At 41.9% G+C, this 22,851-nt stretch overlaps 1 protein-coding gene across 2 annotated transcripts in view; it reads left to right on the plus strand.

Annotated features, from left to right (window-relative positions):
- Positions 1–10,213: 10,213 nt before the first annotated feature.
- Positions 10,214–22,851, plus strand: part of NT5DC1 (5'-nucleotidase domain containing 1) — a 139,029-nt gene continuing 126,391 nt past the window's right edge. For both annotated transcript variants that reach the window (XM_032157228.2, XM_058435497.1), the window contains exons 1-4: positions 10,214–10,442; positions 15,604–15,695; positions 17,743–17,814; positions 20,229–20,335. In XM_032157228.2, the coding sequence (XP_032013119.1) occupies positions 10,350–10,442; positions 15,604–15,695; positions 17,743–17,814; positions 20,229–20,335 (364 nt within the window). In that variant the 5' untranslated portion in view covers positions 10,214–10,349. The remainder of the gene's footprint in view (positions 10,443–15,603; positions 15,696–17,742; positions 17,815–20,228; positions 20,336–22,851) is intronic.

Raw genomic sequence — 22,851 nt, forward strand, 5'->3', positions numbered from 1 at the left:
ACAATGTGTCCAGAGGCAACCCAAAATCACCAGGGATGGTCTAGTCCAGGAAAAGCCATGTATATGGATGCCATTAACCAAGGATCAAAATTCTCTCCCCAGACCTCTCAATAGTATGTTAGCCCTTCTGCAATTTAGAAGCCCCATAGCCCCAAAAGAACAGCCAAAGTCAAAGAGAGGTATTATAAAGTGACAGTCAAAGAGACACTAAGTTTAACCTGGAACTAGCTGAGCTTACCTTGAGTTTATCCATATTGTATTTCCATCTCAGCTGCTGGCAGATCAACATTCCCTATCATATATCATTAAAGTTGATTATTTGAACCTTAAAGCAAAACTTAACATTTAATTAAATTTCAATTCATTGCTCTACCATTTGAGATTTTTTTTAAATTGTAATCCTGCCACTTAATATCTATCCAAGAGGAATTCATTTCATATTTTAAACATTTTTTTAAATCTAGACACAATCTTTATAAGAAGTTTCCTACAAAAGTGAGAGGTGAAGCCAGTTGGACTTCCTGGGTCGTGTGGGGACTTGGAGATTTTTTGTGTCTAGCTAAAGGATTGTAAATGTACCAATCAGCACTCTGTGTCTAGCTAAAAGATTGTAAATGCACCAATCAGCACTCTGTAAAAACACACCAATCAGAGCTCTGTGTCTAGCTAAACGATTGCAAATGCACTAATCAGCACTCTGTAAAATGGACCAATCAGCAGGACATGGACGGGGACAAATAAGGGAATAAATGGTGGCCATCCCAGCCAGCAGTGGCAGCCCACTTGGGTCCCCTTCCATGCTGTGGAAGCTTTGTTCTTTCGCTCTTCACAATAAATCTTGCTTCTGCTCACTCTTTGGGTCTGTGCCACCTTTAAGAACTCTAACACTCACTGCAAAGATCTGAGGCTTCATTCTTGAAGTCAGTGAGACCAAGAACCCACTGGAAGGAACCAACTCCAGACACATTTTGGCAACCATGAAGGGACTATTGCCTATCACCAAGCAGTGAGCACCATCGGACCCCTTTCACTTGCTATTCTGTCCTATTTTTCCTTAGAATTTGGGGGCTAAACACCAGGCAACTGTCGGCCAGTTAAAAGAGACTAGTGTGGCCGTCAGACTGAAGACGTGGGTGTCAGGCTTTCTGGGAAAGGGCTCTCTAACAACCCCCGGCTCTTTGGAGTTGGGAGCATTGGTTTGCCTGGAACCAGCTTCCACTTTTCCTGTATTTCTGGGCTGAGCCAAGGGTCAACAGAGAGGAAAGTCATTCAGCTCCAGGGTCCAGACAAAAAGTTGGTTGACCCCGTAGCCATGTGCGGAAGTCTCAAAGTCACGTCACCCAAGCGAGACTCGCCCATCCATCCTATCTAGCCTGACCCTCACCTCTTGGGTCCTATGCCTGTCAGACAAACTTCCTCTCACCTCTGTTCTCCGAGGCTAGTCCCGCTTCTAAAAACCACTCCCTGTCTCTGGTGCTTTTCTAGTTTCTCCTATAAGAATGATTTCTAGTATAAACTTCAGGACTCTGTTACCTTCTTTAGGCACCTGGACTTATCAATCAGAGACATAATTTTTGCCCAAAGCCCTGTCGGGGTGGGGGGGACTCTCTGGAATTTTAGGATCCCTCCTCAGACTGGAAGGCCTAATGAAAGCTATTCCTGAAGCTAGGATATGGGGAGTCTCAGAAATGATATCCTTCCTATCTATACAATGAGAAGTAGGACAAAAGGTGTCACTCTTCCAACCCTGGAGATCCCTTCCCTCCCTCAGGGTATGGCCCTCCACTTCATTTTTGGGGCATAACATCTTTATAGGACAGTGGTAAGTTCCCAATACTAACAGGAGAATGCTTAGGACTCTAACAGGTTTTTGAGAATGCGTTGGTAAGAGCCACTAAATCCAATTTTTCTCACTCCTCTTTGTGGTCTAGGAGGACAGGCAAAGGTGCAGGTTTTCAAGAATGCGTCAGTAAGGGCCATTAAATCCGACCTTCCACGGTCCTCCCTGTGGTGTAGGAGGAAAACTAGTGTTTCTGCTGCTGCACCAGTGAGTGCAACTATTCCAAACAACAGGGTGCAGGGACCGTTGCAGGTTCTTGAGCAAGAGGGGTTTCTGCTGCATGTCAGTGAGTGCAACTATTCCGATCAGCAGGATCTGGGGACCGTTGTGGGTTCTTGGGTAGCGGGGGGGAAACAAACAAACCAAAATCGCAGGCAGTTTTTTCTTTCAGATGGGAAACACTCAGGCATCAACAGGCTCATCCTTGAAATGCATCCTAAGCCATTGGGACCAATTTGATCCACAAACCCTGAAAAAGAGGCAGCTCATTTTTTTCTGCACTACTGCCTGCTCCCAATATTCTCTCTCTGATGGGGAAAAATGGCCACCTGAGGGAGGTATAAATAACAATACTATCCTGCAGCTTGACCTTTTCTGTAAGAGGGAAGGCAAATGGAGTGAAATACCTTATGTCCAATCTTTCTTTTCATTGAAGGTGAATCCACAACTATGCAAAGCTTGCAATTTACATCCCACAGGAGGACCTCTCAGCTTACCCCCATATCCTAGCCTCCCTACAGCTCCCCTTCCTATTAATGATAAGCCTCCTCTAATCTCCCCTGCCCAGAAGGAAATAAGCAAAGAAATCTCCAAGAGACCACAAAAACCCCCGGGCTATCGGTTATGTCCCCTTCAAGCTGTAGGGGCAGGGGAACTTGGCCCAACCCAGGTACATGTCCCCTTCTCCCTCTCTGATTTAAAGCAGATCAAGGTAGACCTGGGAAAGTTTTCAGATGATCCTGATAGGTACATATATGTCCTACAGGGTCTAGGGCAAACCTCTGATCTCATTTGGAGAGATGTCATGCTATTGTTAGATCGAACCCTGGCCTTTAATGAAAAGAATGCTTTAGCTGCAGCCCGAGAGTTTGGAGATACCTGGTATCTTAGTCAAGTAAATGACAGAATGACAGCTGAAGAAAGGGACAAATTCCCTACAGGTCAGCAAGCCGTCCCCAGTATGGATCCCCACTGGGACCTCAACTCAGATCATGGGGACTGGAGTTGCAAACATCTGTTGACCTGTGTTCTAGAAGGACTAAGGAGAATTAGGAAAAATGAATTATTCAATGATGTCCACCATACCTCAGGGAAAGGAAGAAAATCCTGCCTTCCTCAAGCGGCTATGGGAGGCCTTAAGAAAATATACTCCCCTATCACCTGACTCACTTGAGGTTCAATTGATCCTAAAAAATAAGTTTATTGCCCAATCAGCCGCAGATATCAGGAGAAAGCTCCAAAAGTGAGCCCTGGGCCCTGAACAAAATCTGGAGGCATTATTAAACCTGGCAACCTCGGTGTTCTATAATAGGGACCAAAAGGAAAAGGCCGAAAAGGAAAAGCAAGACAAGAGAAAGGCCGCAGCCTTAGTCATGGCCCTCAGACAAATAAACCTTGGTGGTTCAGAAAGGACAGAAAATGGAGCAGGCCAATCACCCAGTAGGGCTTGTTACCAGTGTGGTTTTCAAGGACACTTTAAAAATATTGTCCAACAAGAAACAAGCTGCCCCCTCGCTCATGTCCACTATGCCGAGGCAATCACTGGAAGGCGCACTGCCCCAGCGGACAAAGGTTCTCTGGGCCAGAATCCCCCAACAAGATGATCCAACAATAGGACTGAGGGTCCCTGGGGCAAGCGCCAGCTCATGTCATCACCTTTACTGAGCCCCAGGTACATTTAACCATTAAGGTCCAGGAAATTGACTTCCTCCTGGACACGGCATGGCTTTCTCAGTGTTAATCTCCTGTCCCGGACAGCTGTCCTCAAGGTCCATTACCATCCGCGGAATCCTGGGACAGCCTGTAACCAGGTATTTCTCCCACCTCCTCAGTTGTAATTGGGAGACTTTGCTACAGATAGTAAGTATGCTTATCTAATCCTACATGCTCATGCTGCAATATGGAAAAAAGGGGAGTTCCTAACCTTTGGGGGAACTTCCATTAAATATCACAAGGAAACCATGGAGTTATTGCACGCAGTGCAAAAACCCAAAGAGATGGCAGTCTTACACTGCCGAAGCCATCAAAAGGGGAAGGAGAGGGGAGAACAGCAGCATAAGCATCTGGCAGAGGCAGGGAAAGACCAGCAGAAAGGAAAGAGAGAAAGAGACGGAAAGTCAGAGAAAGAGAGGGAGAGAGGGGAAGAGACAGAGACAAAGAAGGAGTCAGAAAGAAAGAAAGAGACAGAAAGTCAAAGAGAGAGGAAGAGACAGACAGGGAGTAAGAAAGACAGAAAGAAAGAGACAAAGAAGTCAAAGAGAAAGAAAGAGAGATGGAAGTAGTAAAGAAAAAACAGTGTACCATATTCCTTTAAAAGCCAGGGTAAATTTAAAACCTATAATTGATAATTGAAGGTCTTCTCTGTAACCCTATAACACTCCAATACCACCTTGTTGTCAGTGTAAACAAGGGCATAGGCCGAAAATACTGAGGCCACTGACAACCCATAGCCTTCCTATCAAAAATCCTTAACCCAGCAGGTTTCCTAACAGGGGATCTAAATCTTAATTAATTACCATCCAAAGATCCGACCAGACCTAGGAGGAACTCCCTTCAGGACAGGACGATAGATGGTTCCTCCCAGGCGATTAAGGGAAAAAGACACAATGGGTATTCAGTAAGTGATAAGGGAACTCTTTGTAGAAGCTGAGTTAGGAAAATTGCCTAATAATTGGTCTGCTCAAACGTGGGAGTTGCTTGCACTCAGCCAAACCTTAAAGTACTTACAGAATCAGGAAGGAGCCATCTATATAAATTCTAAGTTAATATGGACTGAAAGAGGTTTTATTAATAGCAAAGAAAAATTAAAATCCCAAATTTACAAGGTTTTCAACAAAAGTAAAGTTTGCTAAAAGTTAACAGTGTAACATGTATTATCCTAACTTCTAATCTTATGGAAATCAGACCCTGTCAGTGCCCCTCAAAGCTCAAGTCCATCTGCACAGGGTCATGCAACTAATACCCCTACTTATAGGGTTAGAAATGGCCACTGCTACAGGAAGCAGAATAGCAGGTTTATCTACTTCATGATCCTACTACCACAAACTCTCAAAGGATTTCTCAGACAGTTTGCAAGAAATAACAAAATCTATCCAGCAAGGATAGTAACTACAATCCCAAATAGACTCTTTGGCAGCAGTGACTCTCCAAAACCACCAAGGCCTAGATCTCTTCACTGCTGAGAAAGGAGGACTTTGCAGCTTCTTAGGGGAAGAGTGTTGCTTTTACATTAACCAGTCAGGGATAGTACAAGATGCCACCCGGCATATACAGGAAAAGGCTTCTGAAATCAGACAACGCCTTTCAAACTCTTATACCAACCTCTGGAATTGGGTGACATGACCTCCCCCCTTTCTAGGTCCCGTGACAGCCATCTTGCTATTACTCACCTTCGGGCCCTTTATTTTTAACCTCCTTGTCATATTTGTTTCCTCTAGGATCGAGGCCATCAAGCTACAGATGGTCTTACAAATGGAACCACAAATAAGCTCAACTAACAACTTCTACCGAGGACCCCTGGACCGACCCACTGGCCCTTTGACTGGCCTAAAGAGTTCCCCTCTAGAGGACACTACAACTGTAGGGCCCCTTCTTTGCCCCTATCCCACAAGAAGTAGCTAGAACCGTCACCGCCCAATTCCCAACAGCAGTTGGGGTGTCCTGTTTAGAGGGGAGATTGAGAGGTGAAGCCAGATGGACTTCGTGGGTCGAGTGGGGACTTAGAGATTTTTTGTGTCTAGCTAAAGGATTGTAAATGTACCAATCAGCACTCTGTGTCTAACTAAAGGATTGTAAATGCACCAATCAGCACTCTGTAAAAACACACCAATCAGCGCTCTGTGTCTAGCTAAAGGATTGTAAACGTGCCAATCAGCACTCTGTAAAAACACACCAATCAGTGCTCTGTGTCTAGCTAAAGGATTGTAAATGCACCAATCAGCACTCTGTAAAAACGCACCAATCAGTACTGTGTCTAGCTAAAGGATTGTAAATGCACCAATCAGCACTCTGTAAAATGGACCAAACAGCACTCTATAAAATGGACCAATCAGCGCTCTGTAAAATGGACCAATCGGCAGGACGTGTGCAGGGACAAATAAGGTAATAAAAGCTGTCCACCCCAGCCAGCAGCGGCAACCCACTGGGGTCCCCTTCCCTGCTGTGGAAGCTTTGTTCTTTGGCTCTTCACAATAAATCTTGCTTCTGCTCACTCTTTGGGTCCATGCCACCTTTAAGAGCTGTAACACTCACCACGAAGGTCCGTAGCTTCATTCTTAAAGTCAGCGAGACCAAGAACCCACCAGAAGGAACCAACTCCGGACACAAAAGGACTTTGTCCCATTATGTCCTCCCTCTCCTTCATCAAAAATAAATTCACACACAAAAAAAAACACAGTGAAATTTCTAAGTAGGCTTCTTTTTCTTGTGGTAAGAGCAGAGTAGAAAATCAAGAGAGTAGAAAATGAAGTATTTTTTATTAAAAAATGTAAAGATTTTAAGATTACTAAAAAAAATAAAAAATATTCCTCATGAAGAACTACTGCCATCTAAAGGCCTCAGCATAATATTACAAATAAGTATTTGGTTCTATGTAGCTAAATGTCTAATATTTAAGTGCCATAGAGTTTTATTTTTAGAAATTTATATTTTTCCTATTTTTTTCCAATTTAGTAAATGAACTTTTTTCTTACCCCTTAAAGAAATTATATGTGCCACAGAAGATATGTAGATTGGCTTAGGTTATACAAAAAGTTGAACATACAATGTTTAATTAGGAATATTTAGAAAAGCATATTTTAAACGAATGATAAAAGAAACAGGCCATTTCCCTCCTTCCCCAAAATGTATGGCAAATCATATTTACAATATAGATGTTAAAATACAGTATTATAAATTCAAAAAAGATCAGTTATTGAGATATTATAGAGTCTAAAGCTTAAGCTAGCTAATCACAAGTCACACCTAAGGTTAAAATTGCTAAATTATAGTACCACCTAAATTAAAAGCAGATCAATTGTAATAATGAAATTTAATTCTAGAAAATCAGCTGTAACATAACTTCCTATTTCTGAATATTTCTAAATTATTACATAACTCACAGGTATAAGGAAAACCAGTACATGAAATACTAAAAACAAAAAAACTCTAAACTTCACAGCATGGTATTTATGTTACACATAAGCAAAAGTACCCAACTTCAAGAAGTCAACAAATAACATAAACCCAAGTTCATGTCCTTTACAGATCTTTCAAAAGGCAAATATTTCCTACATTTAACACAACACCAATTCGAGTCAATTATCCTTATTAACTGCCTTAGTCGGCTCAGCCTGCCTTAACAGAATACCACACAATGGGTGGTTTAGACAACAAAAAATTATTTTCTCCTAGATCTGAAGGCTGAAAATCCAAGATCAAGGCGCTGTCAGGGTTGATTTCTGGTGAAGCCACTCTCCTTGGCTTACAGACAGCTTTTTTAAATTTTTTTTTAAGACAGAGTCTCACTCTGTCACCCAGGCTGGAGTGCGATGGCCTGACTCCAGCCCACTGCAACCTCTGTCTCCCAGGTTCAAGCGATCCTCCCACCCCAGCCCCTAGAATAACTAGGACTACAGGTGCCTGCCACCACACCTTGCTAATTTTTGTATTTTTTATAGAGACGGGTCTCGCTATGTTGCCCAAGCTGGTCTTGAACTCCTTACCTCAAGCGATCTGCCTACCTTGGCCTCCCAAAGTCGTGGGATTATAGGTGTGTGCCACGACACCAGGCAGACAGCTGTGGTTTTGTGGCTCCTCACATGGCCTTTCTTCTGTGCTTGAAAACTCTGATGTCCCTTCCTCTTCTTATAAGAATGCTAATCCTGTTGCATTAGGGCTCCACCCTTATGGTCTTATTTAACATTAATTATTTCCTTAAAGGCCCTATGTCAAATATAGACACATTGTGGGTTAGGTCTTCAACACATGAATGAGTGGGGGACAAAATTCAGTCCATGATACTCAAAGAAACAGAAATTAATTGGTATCTGAGTAGAAGACTGAACTTGTAGTTGATAATACAAGAGCTGTGGCATTTTATCAGTAAGTGTGATACAAGTTTAATGTGCAGGGAAAATGAAATATCTTTATCTGAAAATAAGCCTTATGAAACAATTAAACTAAGTGTTTGTATTTAAACTCAGGGTTATGTAGGGAATGGGAGAAGAGAAGGGAACCATCCCCTATATTTCTGGAAGAGTCAGACTGAGGTTTGAGGTACAAGGAAAGGTGAGTGGGGCTCAAGAAAGAGTACAAGCCTCTAGGATTGGATCATTTGCAAAATTCTCCCACAAAATTTAAATGATGTGGACCCTCTAGCACAAGAACTGTTTGTGTAAACATGCAGAATATATATAATTTGTTAATCAGCAAGTACATAAGATTGTTGATGTGTATGTAATAGCCAGATCCAGTCCCAGGACCACTTGGTTATTGACCCAGGGGTCTTTTTCTGCCTGGTTCCCTCTCTCCCCTCACCCCCAGTCAATTTCCTATTCACAATTCAGCACACTCAAGAGGTTTTATAAGGAGAAGTTTTTGCTAAGTCAACAAAAAACAATCCTTTTATACTCTTCCCTCTTACAATGAATGTACTAGTACATTTGTATTACTAAGGGAAGTCCCTAAAGTACCGAAAGCACCTACTCCCACATGAAACAAGATATTCCCCGAGGAAAACGTGTGTCCTTCAATGTGGCATGTACCTGGAAGTTTGACTTTGGTAGCATTCTATTGCAAGGGGCAGAGAAGAATGCCAAGGTCGATGCTCCAGGGCCAACAAGCTTTTTCCAGCCTCTCCAGCAATCTAGCCTTTTCTCTTTTGGTTCGCAGACATTGAAGCCATGGTTGTTGGACTCATCAGTGAACAGCTCAATCTTCTTGAAGATTCTTTACTTTTCCTATTCCAGAGAGATGTGTTTGGGGCTTTTAAGTGTTATAATGGAACAAGTTATCAATTTTATTCAAATGAGTCTACTAGGTATAAGTGTCCTCCTACTCAATTGCACTATGTATTGCACTAAATTAATCCTCTGATTGGTCTATTAGCCTCAGAAGGATTAGTATTTGAAAGGGTTAAATGCAGTTCTCAATCAATTATATTTTCATTATGTCACGACTATTGATTTGTCCCATTAGACATACTGTTCCTTTAAATTGAAAACTGAAGCACTCAAACATAATAGATTTGTATTTTCTTTTTAAAATGAGGCAATATGTAATAAAGATCTCAAAGTGCTAATTCTTCACATCCGGAAATCAGGAAGAGAATTAAATGCCCTAAGGCATACATTGTATGTAATGGATTAACTTTCTCTGCATCTAAAATGGTAGTAGTTATACAGTTCTTGAGAGAATTAAGCAAATGTCACTCAAAACATTTTGTGCTCTATAAACCTTAAACCTGGTTTGCAAAAGTTTTCTTTTTCTGTAGTATGCTCTATATATTTCTATGAAGTTTCTGATGTCCTTTCATAGAAAATTCTTTATTACAATAACAGAATAGGATTATCAAGTAATAACCAATATTGGTTTCCATAACCAGTATCATCTTGCAAAATGGTTTTTCACGATGTCTGATACATTTATTTTCTAACACATTCCAGAGTATGAAATGGTGAAAGGTCTCTCTCTTCCATTTTACCACTTAGGAAACCAAGGAATACAAAGTTTTTGGTTTAAACCACTATCAAAGATCACGTGGGCGAAAAGACCTTCCAAACTGTAGGCTAACTGGGTCAGAGGGATATTAGCGGATGAATTTTTTCCATGATCTTACTATTTCGCACACAGGTGTAAAAGGTCAGGTCTAACCTCATGCTCTCCTGGTTTCCGAGGCGCCCTGAGGCGATGGACAGTCCCGGTTAATTTTGTGGTAGCCCTCGGGAAGGGCTACGTGCCTACAGGTCTCAGTTGTGCAGCAGCGGCACCGCTCCTGGACCCCTACTGCCTTCTGGGCTCCTAGGCTTGCGGGACAGATCAGGAGTCGCCGGCACTGGGGTACCAGGAGGACGCGAGCTGACTACCTGACTCTGGGCGGCGCAGGACGCCGGCCGCGCGAGGGGCGGGGGCTAAGCGTATCGAGGGGCGGCGCTCGAGGGCGCGGGAGGCGGGAGAGGTTGCCGCGCCGGGTGCCCTGGCAGCCGCAGCCCCGCCCCGCTGCGTCCGGCCCGGTCCTGTCCCGCAGCGTCCCGCCAGCCAGCTCCTTGCACCCTTCCCGGCCGAGGCGCTCCCCGGTGCTCCCCGCGCAGCCATGGCTCAGCACTTCTCCCTGGCCGCCTGCGACGTGGTCGGATTCGACCTGGACCACACTCTGTGTCGCTACAACCTGCCCGAGAGCGCCCGGGTGAGTGGCGCGGGCTCCCCGGGGCGCACTGAGCGCAACCTCCATGGCGGCTGGGGCTTGAGTTTCCTCCAGGCTTGGGCAGCGGCGGCCGAGTCTTTCCGCAGAGCGCGGCCTCCAGCGGCGAGAAGGGGCGGAAGTGTGCAGCCTCCGCTCCGCGCCGGTGCCGTGGGGACCGGCACATTTAGCTCAGCTGTTAGCTAATGTTGAGAGGGGGTAGGAAAGAACGAAGGAGGGGCAAACTGCGCAAGATCGGGCTGGGGAATCGGTGGTTTCTAGGGCAGAGGAGGGGCGGGGTCAGGGGCACTGGGGCTGTCCTTGAAGATCCCACCTCGTGGAACTTCTCTGCATGTCTTTCTGGACACCAGCTGATTGTGGACACAGCCACTTGATTTGGGACTTGCATTTTTTTTGGCTGCATTTTTCTATTTGCGCGATCAACCACCTATCAGTGTTTAAACTGCAATCTGGGAGAGATGCGTAGTATATAGTGTAGTGTATTGGAAGGAACACTAGTTGAAAAGTCATTAAGATCTTAGCCCTAATTTTACCTTCTATCAAGAAAAGAAAATAAATATTTATTGCGCATCGACTACGTGCTCCGTGCACTTTGAATACATTCCAGTCCTACCAACAGTCTGCAAAGTTTGGGTCCTCACTGTGCCCTGAGGGAGGGGGACATGGAGTATGCATACTTCCAGACCTGTACGCTCAAATTAATTGCCCTCCCTCCACTATTCCTTTGGTTTCCCAATTCCCAAGGAAACTAATTTTGAAAAGTTACCAGATTTTTTTAGTCCAAGCTCTAAGCATCCAGACAGAAAAAAAGCTGGTTATGAGTACAGTGGTGAAAGCGAGGACTCCTCAGCCAGACTGCCTAGCTTAGGACACCAGCTCCACTGTTACTAGCTCTGTGACTTCGAGCAAGTTACTTAACCTGTGCTGCTTCTCAGTTTCCCCATCTGTAAAATGGAGCTAATAATTGGATTTACCTCACAAGATTGTTGCAAGGATTAAATGAGTAAGAGATGTATAATGCTTAGAATAGTACCTTGGCAAAGACAAGTGTTTGCTTTTATGGTTACCACCCAAACCATTTAGAAACTTCACAGTTTATGGGTAGAACTCCAGATCACTGGTGCAGACATCAGCCAGGGCTGTGCCGCATTATGCTAATGTCCCTGCACCCGCCAGTTCTGGTACACGTTAAAGGTCAAAAAAGAGTGGCTGCCTGAATTTCTCGTGTGTTTTCTGTGCCCAGATGCTAAATTTTTTTTAAGTGTCCTTTTTCTGCTGTTATACTTTCCTGCTTTCTTACCTTACAGGTCTGGTTTCCTTAGTCACATTGAGAATTAAGAAGGCTTTTTTACTACTTGATTCTTTGGCCACTGCTTCCCCTAGGTCTTTGATACATGTTTTCCTTCCCTCTGTGTCTTTCGAATCCTTCCTGGTTCACAGTTTTATGTGTCTCCTCTTTAGTTACCTTCTTTTGGAGGGAATATTGTTAAACCACTGTCATGCTAGGGCTAGTGTTGTCCATAGGTGATCATAAAATTTCAGAATATAAGATCCTCAAAGACAAGAGGTTTTTTTAGTGCAAACCTGAAGAATAAGTGATGTTTAAAGCTTGAAAACAGTAACCTATTGAGTTTTGGATCATGTTTGGTGTGGAAATCTTTTTTTTTTTTAAGTCCCACAGTGTGCTGAGCACCATGCTAGAGCTGAGGATACAGAGATCAACACGCAGGCCTCCAGGCAGCCTTACACAGTAGGCAAAAATGCTGAAGAGTTAGTCTTGGTCCCCTGCGGTGGGTAGTATGACCTGGGTCTTGCTGCACGCTGCCAACAGTGCCTGGAGGGCCTCTTTGCTCTGTACAGAAGCTCTTCATCCCATCAGCCTCATCTTAAACATCGTTCCCCTTAGGAAGTCTTTTTGGCCCTTAAAGTTTGCCCTTCCACTCTAAGCCCACCTTCAGTTTTCCACAAAACCCTTCATTCCTCATAGCACATACTGCATGATATTAACACTTCCTGTTTACTTGTTGGACTTCCCCTAGAGCCCAGCATGATGGCTCCATCAGTATCTGTGACAGTTTCTTGTGTGTTCTGTGTGCCGAGCTTAGTGCTGGGCACATACTGGACTCAATAAATAGACTGAAGTAATAATAGGTATTTTAATAACAGAATATGATACAGCCATGATTCTAATAAGCATGCTGCTTATGTGAATGGATTTAATCCTTACAACGTCCCTGTGAGGTAGATATTATCACCACAGTCACTGTTAAGAGAGCATCAAGCAACGGGGCACAGAAGGAAAGTGTATCCAGGGCAACTGAGCAAGGTAGTCCGGCTGTAGATTTCTGCTGCTTCTCACCTTGCTGTCTGTATGGTGCCCTAAAACACAGAGGAAAGGCCTGGAGCTGGCAGGTGAGGAGGTGGAGAAGAGTGCTTCACCCAGAGGAGTTACAGTAAAGGCCAGAACCTCGAGGTGAGCAACAGCACCAGGAACTGCTGGGTGCAAGCAAAAGGTGGCAAGTTGCAGGAGAAGATGGTGGAGAAGTCAGTGGGGACTGCATCATGGAGAGCTGTGAGTGCCTCTCCTTTCAGTTTTGTAGGCATTTAACAACTGCACAGAGTTGTGCAAACACAGAACTGAGTGTGTCCCCCTCACATGAGGCCTCAGGAAAGGCATTCTAGAAGAGAGGATGACACATGGTTTCTCCCAAGGTTGCAGGCTCAAAAGTCTGATACCAGTCAGTTAACGTAGATGTGTGAGTGGGAGAGTGGGGTCCCAAATATTGCATAGGACATGTTTATACTAAAAAAAAATTATTTGTTTTTTATTTGAAAGTCACATTTACCTAGGCATTTTTAAATTTTATCTGGTAACCTTAAGTGGGAAGCAAACATAATTTGTAGGCTGCTTATAGACCACAGGGTACCAATTGGCAACTGCTATAGAATATGTATTATTATTAGTCCTGAGAGACTGTGAGGTGATGACAGCTAAGGCTGGGAGAGGAATGTCATGGAGAGCCCTGTGCCATGAGGGCTTCTAGAGAGACTCAGCATACTCTAAGGACAAACTGCAAGAAGGCTTCTGCCCAGACCAGGGGTTTCAGAGTACAGATGCCCCTGCTTTTCTTCACACTGCTTTTCTCTGCTTCTCTTCCTTGTCCATTGGCCCCCTTCTCTCCTGTTACAGAAAAATCTCCTCCACAAGGTAAGGAACACAGCTGTGGCTGTCCCTGTTGGCATCTCTGATGGAAAGGGCTCCTTTCTTCCAGGAGAATTCGAGTGTTACATGCCCGTATCTTAGACTAATCACTTGAATAGCTGGAGAAACTCAAAAGTGCCTCAACCAGAGGCAAATCTAAGGTGTACAATAGCTGGCTCTTAGGGGCTTGTGAAAGCCAATTGTTAACTATTCAGGAATTGTGCAAGCAGGTAAACTGCTGTTGGTGGCTTGAAACAGGCATGGTGGGAATATTTACACCGTGGAGATGGGCAAGCGCTACCCGTCAGGGCAGTGTTTTTGTTTTCTGTTTTTTTGTTTTGTTTTGTTTTGTTTTTAGCAGCATACAACATAATAATAGCAAATACTTAAATTGGATTTGCTGGTGTGCCAGGCTCTGCTCTAAGCATTTTACATCTGTTAGCCCTGCAGCACTGGTTTCTTATAAGCAGGATCATGATGTGGACTTTTTATTGTCCATAGTACTTTGTACCACAGAGTGACTCAGTGTATTTTTTATTGCTTTTTTCCTTTTAATGATTGAATAAAAATCTGTAAAACATGCAGGTCAGTGGTTTTCAGTGTTCTCTGTGCATCAGAGAGGGCCCTCTCTACCCTGTATGCTTGGAAGCTCTGGGTAGTTTTAAGAAGTGTCACCTATGGTTCTGAATCACCACCAGGGTTGAGAACTGTTGATATATAGTGTTAGCATAATGTGGTTCAATTAACAGTTGACCTGGATAAGGTCACATTGCACTGGATGGAAGTACATGTGTAGTGATTTTAATTAGCTTTATGACAGGGAGCAACTCGATTTGACATTTGACAAGGAGCCTTTGCTTTCTCCACGCTCATATCCTGACACTCAGACCCCGACACCCCTACTCCAGCTGTGTGCAGGCCCCTCAGTTTCTGAACCTGAGTTGCCCCCACATTCCCTCTGCATTCACCCAGCGAACTGCTGCATCTAAGTATCAGTGTAAACCTCACTACCCAGGAGAGATTTCCCCCGCTCCTCTGCCTCCCTCTTCTCCCTAAAAGTATGACATGTTATCGAAACCTGTTGTGGGTTAATATCTGTAGAAGAAGGGTCAGGTTGTTCAGTGTGTCCTTTTGGACACTGTGCAGCTTGACTCAGACCACTGTTCTGCTCAGGCTCAAGTGTACCCGACACTGGCCAAAGAATACTTCGAGGTAGAATAAGGTTGGGCTTCTACCGTGTGTGCACTTTTTGTTTGGTATGTACAGCTCTTTTAAAGTTAGCCAGCACTTAAAAACCAGATATTTTACTCAAAAACCTAGCATTTTTTGTTGTTGAGAAATAAGATCTGTCAGCAATCAACAGAGTATTTATTATTGTAATTATTGTACTTGCTTCCAGAGGCTTTCTTTGTCCTTTGTCTTTAGATTTTTTTTTTTAATGGTTTTTGTGTATGTGTGTGTGGAGAAACAAGAGTGATTACCTGTATCTGATAGAGGCATCATGACTCGTTTAGATCACCTTCCTGGTCCCCATATGTATTTTCCTGACATGGGGCCTTTCTGGCCAGAATGGACCAAGGATGGATGGATAGAGTGGTCATCATCTTTATCATCTTAGTGATGTATTAAATAAGTTTAAAAAGCTTTGTCAAGTCTTAAATTATGATCTCCAACCCATTAGAATTCAGGAGTAGGGTTAATAATTGTCTTTGGTTGTATAATTGTATGCTGACGGTATAATTTTGAATGAGACAGCTACCTGGGGCATGCAGGGGATGATAAATTGCTTGTGAAGGAAAATTAAACTGCAGAACTTCACAATTACAGATATTTCCTTCCTCCTACCTGCCCCCATCAGCAATTCCATTAGGGTTTTAGGTCTGTGACATTAGGAATGAATAGTGGGTGTTATATTTAATCTGTTTTTCTTCCCCTTATTTGCAGCTCATTTATAATAGCTTTGCCCAGTTCCTAGTTAAGGAGAAAGGGTACGATAAGGAATTGCTCAATGTGACCCCAGAGGATTGGGATTTCTGGTAAGTTCTTTTTTTTTTTTTTTTTTTAAGTCTGTACATTTCCTATGGGTCTAATTGTTACTGATAAAACTGTAATGCTTTCTCTTCTAAGAAGATAGAATGTGAAATGTGAGATTGAGTCAAAGGACAAATGCCTTCTATATTAAAAGTTTTGTATTTAATGAATTAAAGTGTTTTCTACTTTAAACAAGTTTAGACTTGCCTAATTAAATGTGAAAATAAGCTAAGAGTTTATGTGACTAATTTGGATATTTTCTTATAGTTTAAGTTTGTCATAATAGTTTTAGAGGTTAGTAAGAACTGTTTCTAAAATTTACATCTTTAAGAAAAAGGTTTGGTTTACTATCCTTTAAGAACTATAAGAGAAAAGGAGGAATCATCACGTTTTGAGTAAGTCTGAATTAGGACGATTGGTTTTCTGTCATTTAGTTCGACATTCCTAAGAGTCTTACTGGGAATTCCCTTCCTGGGTTAGGACTCAACTTCCCAAAGCTTCCTTTGTCTTCCTCATTTAGATAACAAAACAAACAAATATCCTAAACCACTTTAAATTGTTCAGTTTAAAATCAGGCCAGGCAGGTGTGGTGGCACATCTGTAATCCCAGCACTTTGGGAGGCTGAGGTGGGCGGATTGCTTGAGTCTAGGAGTTGGAGACCAGCCTGGGCAACATGACAAAACCCCAACTCTGCAAAAAATAAAAAATAATTAGCCAGGTGAGGTGGCACGTGCCTGTATTTCCAGCTACTGGAGAGACTGAGGTGGGAGGATTGCCTGAACGCAGGAGGTCCAGGCTGCCGTGAGCCGTTGATCATGCCACTGCATTCCAGCTTGGGCTACAGAGTGAGATCCTGTCTCCAAAAAAAATAAGTAAATAAAATCAATAACCATACTAAACCACATGAAAAATACCTACATTATGTTGATCTAGTATGCATTCTTTTGATATTTGGTTAGTCTTTTTTGATGTATCATTTTTGTAAAAGGAAGAAACAGTAACATGTTACTATATGAAATTACTGACTCTGGAAATTTTACCCTGAACAAAAGTAAATAATCCTTCTAAAGTACCCTGTCATTTTTTGTTTAATTCCCTTGGTATTTGGTAGCCATTATACCACTTTGCTTTTATTATTCATAATAATGAATCTGTACTCACCTTTCTCCCCAAATCCTACAAGTCTTTTACAGTAAAGGAGCTAAAACTTAGTATTTGACTTTCTTTTAGTGGTTTTCTTTCTTTTTTTTTTTTTTGAGACAGAGTCTGGCTCTGTCGCCCAGGCTGGAGTGCAGTGGTGCGATCTCGGCTCACTGCAAGCTCTGCCTCCCGGGTTCATGCCATTCTCCTGCCTCAACCTCCTGAGTAGCTGGGACTACAGGCGCCTGCCACTACACCCGACTAATTTTTTCTATTTTTAATAGAGACGGGGTTTCACCATGTTAGCCAGAATGGTCTCGATCTCCTGACCTCGTGATCCACCCGTCTCAGCCTCCCAAAGTGCTGAGATTACAGGCATGAGCCACCGCGCCCGGCCATACTGGTTTTCAATAATATGCCTTGTCCAGAGGGCAAGTTCTTGTAACCTGACCTAAATTGAGATGAATTCTAGAGTGAAGGAAAGACTGGCTAAGTGCTTGACTTGTAGAATGTAAATGTGTGTGTGTGTGTGTGTGTGTGTGTGTGTGTGTGTGTGTGTATGTATGTTTTATTTAATGGAAAACATTTGTACATTTTAACAGTCATGGGATGATGTTCAGGTTCTTTTTTTCTCTCTTGAGTTTTAGATTTATCTTTTGAAAAGCCTAAAGATTTTACAAACTAAATATGCTGTCCTTGTTTACCTATATAACAATTTTCCTTTTATACCTGCTCAGTGATAGATATTTAATTTTACAGTTCTTAGATATTCTTAATTGTGTGATTAACATACCATTCTCCTGGGTGGCAGAATCCCTTTTTAGCATTATGATGTTTGGAAAATATAGGTTGTTATTTCTTAGGTTAGCTAAATATATGAATTGATTGATAATCAAACTTTCCTATTTCAGTTGCAAAGGTTTGGCATTGGATCTAGAAGATGGGAACTTCCTTAAACTTGCAAATAATGGCACTGTTCTTAGGTAATAAAACTTATTTGTGAAGTCAAAACTTTACCTTCTCTGAGACACTTTATTACTGAGTGGCATGTGACCCTTACAGTGTGGGTTAAATATGATTATTTTAATTAATCAGATGACAGATTGTCTGCCTACATGTCTTTGTATGAATTGTTTAAGTCATTTAAATATGAATTTGTGAGCATTAGATTTAAAGGTCTAGTTCCTTTAAGTTTACCTCATTAGAAATATTTGTAGGACATACAGTAGAAAGTTTATAACCTGCTACATCTCATTGACTACCCCTTCTGGCAAAAGAGCCCAGGAATTATACTGTTTTAGCTGACTGTGTAGCTGCCTAAAATGAAATTGGGATTCTTTTTTGTTAAGGAAGAAAGAATGGGTATTGATTGGGTAGGGGTTGGTGGTCTGTACCCACCACCCTCTCTTTCTCCATTTATCCAAATTTGGCCCTATCATGCAGGGATCATGTTGTGTCCTAGCTCCTTTTGGAAGTTTTTCTGGACTGTTCCAAGTCTCAACCTCTTCCTCCTCCCACACTCCAGGCTGACTTTCTTTACTTCTCTCCTCTCTGAGTGGGCCCAGCCTCTCAACTGTTGCTGAGGGTGTGACAAGCAGTCCAGAAGCAGCTGCTATCACTGCTCTGTCTCTCACAGGGCACCAGGGAGGGAGCATCTGTTTTTCCTCTGGTACTAATAGTACAGGCAAGTCAACATGGCCATGAAGCTATACCATTTATTACATACACAAACAGGATCAGAATCAAAGGAGAGAACTCCCAGACCTAATATGTACTCTCTTTTGATGCATCATTCTTTTTGCGTGATGTAAACTCCCTTCACACTTTCCCCCAACCTTCCCCTAAGGTGCATCTAACTAGAGCAGGTGTAGCCCCACCTTTGGTATTTTGTAGTTTGTTTCCATGTTTATTTCTCAGGCATTGAGAGAGAGGGTATGTATAAATGCAGCTTTGTCTATGACCTTTAACTCTACTGTCAGATTCTCACAGTGTTCTTGGCTATCTTCAACCACAGTCAAAAGAATGAAAAGCTTTCTACAATTTTGTTTCTTTCTGTCTTTGTTCTATCTGTCTGTCCCTGTCCCAGTACCCCTCCTACAAGATCTGTCTCTCTCCATCCAAGTCCTGGCTAACCTTTAGTTTCTCCTGAATTTATTAGCATACCTCCTTGATGCTTTCTTTCAACCAATATAGTAGATTCCTTCTCTGATCATATTTCCCATTCGGGATTCTTTGATCTTTACATATAGCTTTCTAAAATGTTAACCCCTTTATAAAAAGGAGCCCATTTGTGATTTTCCCCTATTTGCTTTTCTTATTTTATTTCTTTTTTCCTTCATATTATTTTGTTGGTACATTATAATACCAAGAGAATAATACTCTCAATTATTATAATTTCTCATAATAAACTACATTAACATTTCAGCTAGTTCCTATAATAAACTACATTAACATTTCAACTACAGTAGTCCCTCCTTATTCTCGGAGATTGTCTTCCAAAACCCCCAGTGGTTCCTTGAAATCACAGATAGTACATATCCCTATATGTACTATGTCTTTTCCAATGATAAAGTTTAATAGATACAGTAAGAAAATATAAAATATAACAATAGAACTCAGAATGATATGCAGTTTAAAACTTAAGAATTGTTTGTTTCTGGAATTATTCCCTTAGTATTTTTCAACCTAGGTTGACCACAGGTAACTGAAACTGTGGGAGAGCAAAACTGGATAAGGGGGAACTACCATATTTCTCTACAGCATAGGATTCTCTTAACTGGACAAAAGCAGTACTTTGAGCACAGAAGATACCTACTTTCTTGTCATGTTGCTCTGTTTTTCCGCTTCCTCTTTGATTTCCCTATGCGGTTTTAGCCATGCTGTGTCCTTGAGTGGGCAGGTTGCTCCTCATCTTGTCTTCACAGTCCTGCATGCTCACAGTCATCCACCTGTGAGTGCCAGGTGCTTCCTGTGCCTCCTATGGGCCCAGTGGACTTATGCTCTGATTCTGGTACCTACTGCTCTTTCTCTAGTGCTGCCAGAAGCAGCTCCCCACTAATCCACACAGTTGTTTTCTAATTGTTCCAGGTGCGTTCATCTTATTTGCGTAGTTAAACGACAACTTCTCTAAAAAAGGGTGGTATCTTATCCAGTGTTGACCTCAGAGTGAGTATCTCCTAATCACCTGCTACTTGATGGATTAAAGCAGGGAAGTGCTACAGCTGTCCATAGAAATGCTTTACAGAATCCTAAACAGGGAGGCACCCAGTTGAAAACAGAAAAAATACATATGTATTTGTTAGCTCCAGTGGCAACAGGGATCAACAGTCACAATGATAGAGGAAAGGGCATTCAAGGGAACCATTAATGAGCAATGTGCATCCTCTCTCAAAATCAGGGCAAGCCATGGCACCAAGATGATGACTCCAGAGGTGCTGGCAGAGGCATATGGCAAGAAAGAGTGGAAGCACTTCTTGTCGGACACTGGAATGGCTTGCCGCTCAGGTATGACTCAAATGAGGCAGCTCCACCATCCGCTCCCTGTTTGTTTTGTTTCCCCCTTTGATGTCAGGACAAAGAAGACCCCCCTTTCCCTTGCTGGACAAGATGCGAAAGGGAGCAGCTTCAGCTTTATAGCAATAGGATATCGTTTTTCCAAGTGTATTTGACTTCTATTTGGCAGATGGTTCAAAATACTGTTCACAGAAGATTTTATTGGCACTCCTTTTACCTGTACTTGTTCTGGTTTAAAGATTAGCACTTAGGAATAATACAATCCTTAGTTGTCCTGTATTCTTTATCAGTTTTGTTTTGTCCTCAATCCTTACTTTTCTTTCTCCATCTCTGATTTCTCCATGCATTCACATTACCTACCACTCCTATTTTCTATGATTATCTTCGTTACTGCCAGTTTAGTATCATCTGCCTTTGTCTCTTATTTTCCTGTTTTCCAGATGATTTTAATTATTTTTATTTTCTACCGCCTTTAAAGAGTTTCACCATGGGTAAACATGAAATGATTTTTCAGAAATGATTTATAGACATAGATGTGCATAATTAATAGGGAATAGTTAAATGTTTTTATAAACAGATCTTATTAAAAATCCTAATTATTAGTTTTTTTATTTGTTCTAATTTTTTTGACCATTTTGCAGTTTTCTCCCACACTACAGTATTGAATTGCACCTTTTCTCCTTCAGAGAATAATACAGTAACCTGAAAATAGTTGCAGTTACTCCTTGTTCCTATTGTGTTTGCTTTGTTACATTTGCTATCTTTTGAGAGTTCTGTTTTGTTTGCTTGTTTGTTTTTATAGTGAGCTGAAAATGTCAGGAAATATGAGTGCTCTTGATAAAATTAGTTGATAGGAGAAACTAAGATTTCACGTTGGGGTTAGATATAGAATGCCTTTGTATACCTATCAAGTCAGATGGGAGGAAAGCCTTTTACTCAAATGATGGTTGAGAACTGCTGTTGTCTCTCCAGATGCTGGCAGGTGTAAACAGGCTCTTCCCCTCTCCTGGAAAAGCCAGGCACATAGCTAAGTGTTTCACTCTGAAATTCATTAAGAATCCAGAGTATTTTAAAGAATAAAATACCCAGCTGTTAAAAGAGCATTCACTCAGTAAAACACATCTGTTTACTCACTGTTTCGCCCACTAGAGAGCGCTACCTCTTGGAATCAGTAGCTTCATCTGGCACTTACTTGGTCAGGAGCCTTCTGAGGATGGTCCCGGGAGTTTATCTGTTCCTACTTGGGTTAGTTAGGGAAGTGTTTCCCATCCAGGTGCCCAGTGGTCAGGTTGTGACACATAATAGAGGCCTATTGTTTTTGCAAAATGAGGGAGAGCTAATGCCTTTAAAAAATCATATGAGTTTTTTTAAATGTAGAGAAGTATGAAAGAAGGAAAAAAATGGCCTGTGATTCCACAGCCCAGTAAAAGTTTGTTTACATTAAATATTAATCTCAGCACATGGTTAGAAAATTTAAATATTATAGAAATGAATAGAAGGAAGAGTAATGGTCTTCAACTCCTGTACCATTTTTTAAAGGTATACAAAAGGAATTATGTATTTACCTTACTCTTTTCAATTTACATCTTGGAGATTCTGGCATCAGCACACACACACTAGGTACACTTAGTTCTTCTAAATGCTGGGATGCTCTGCAATTCAGTGCCTGTATCATGATATATTTAATCAGGCTCCTAGCAGTGGACATTGATGTTGTATCTGGTGTTTCACCATTACAAACAAGCCTGTGGTGATGTTTTCATGAATGTATATTTTGCACTTTCATACATATATCTAGGATAAACTCCTAGAAGTGTACTTGCTCTAAAGATATACAGGTTTAAAATTTTGGTAAATATTGCCAAATAAGTCCTTTATTTTCAGGAACTCCAGTTGATTCTATATTTGTAGCTTTCTTCTACCTTTAAGTATAATCCTCAGAGTTAAGAACAGAGTTGTAAAGTACATTCCCTCTCAGTACATTTAGGAAATTTAAAGCACTGAGGGATGTAGAGATGTTTAATGACAACTTGTTTGATAATCTCTTTTCAGGTTGTTGACCTAACATAAGAACAGTGTTCCTTGCCAGCTAATCTCCAGAGAGCAAATCCCTTTGAACTTATCTTCCCCAAATGGTAGATTATGCAGAAATGGCTTGGTCTAGTGGAAATCACAAGGGGCTTAGTGCCAAGCAGTCCTGGATCATATTGGCTCTGTTATTTGCTCGATAAAGTGAGTCTGGTACTAGGTCACTCTTAGCATCAGTTTTCTCGTCTTTGAGTGGAGATAATACCACCTTTGCAGAAGTGAGAACCTTTGTTAACATAAATTGTTCCCTTCCCCTCAGTCCTTCATTTGCCATTCTACCATGGCCACTAAGACAAAGGGAGTAGGGTTGGTAGTAGCTTCTTGGGGAGCAGTTTTTCTCTGTGTGAAACTTAATGATTATAGGACTTGATCTTGCTCCAGAGGCTTGTTTTGTTGAACTGGGCTCACTAATCACTTCA

This window comes from Hylobates moloch, unplaced genomic scaffold (assembly GCF_009828535.3).
Source record: "Hylobates moloch isolate HMO894 unplaced genomic scaffold, HMol_V3 SCAFFOLD_2, whole genome shotgun sequence".
NCBI classification, from domain to species: domain Eukaryota; kingdom Metazoa; phylum Chordata; class Mammalia; order Primates; family Hylobatidae; genus Hylobates; species Hylobates moloch.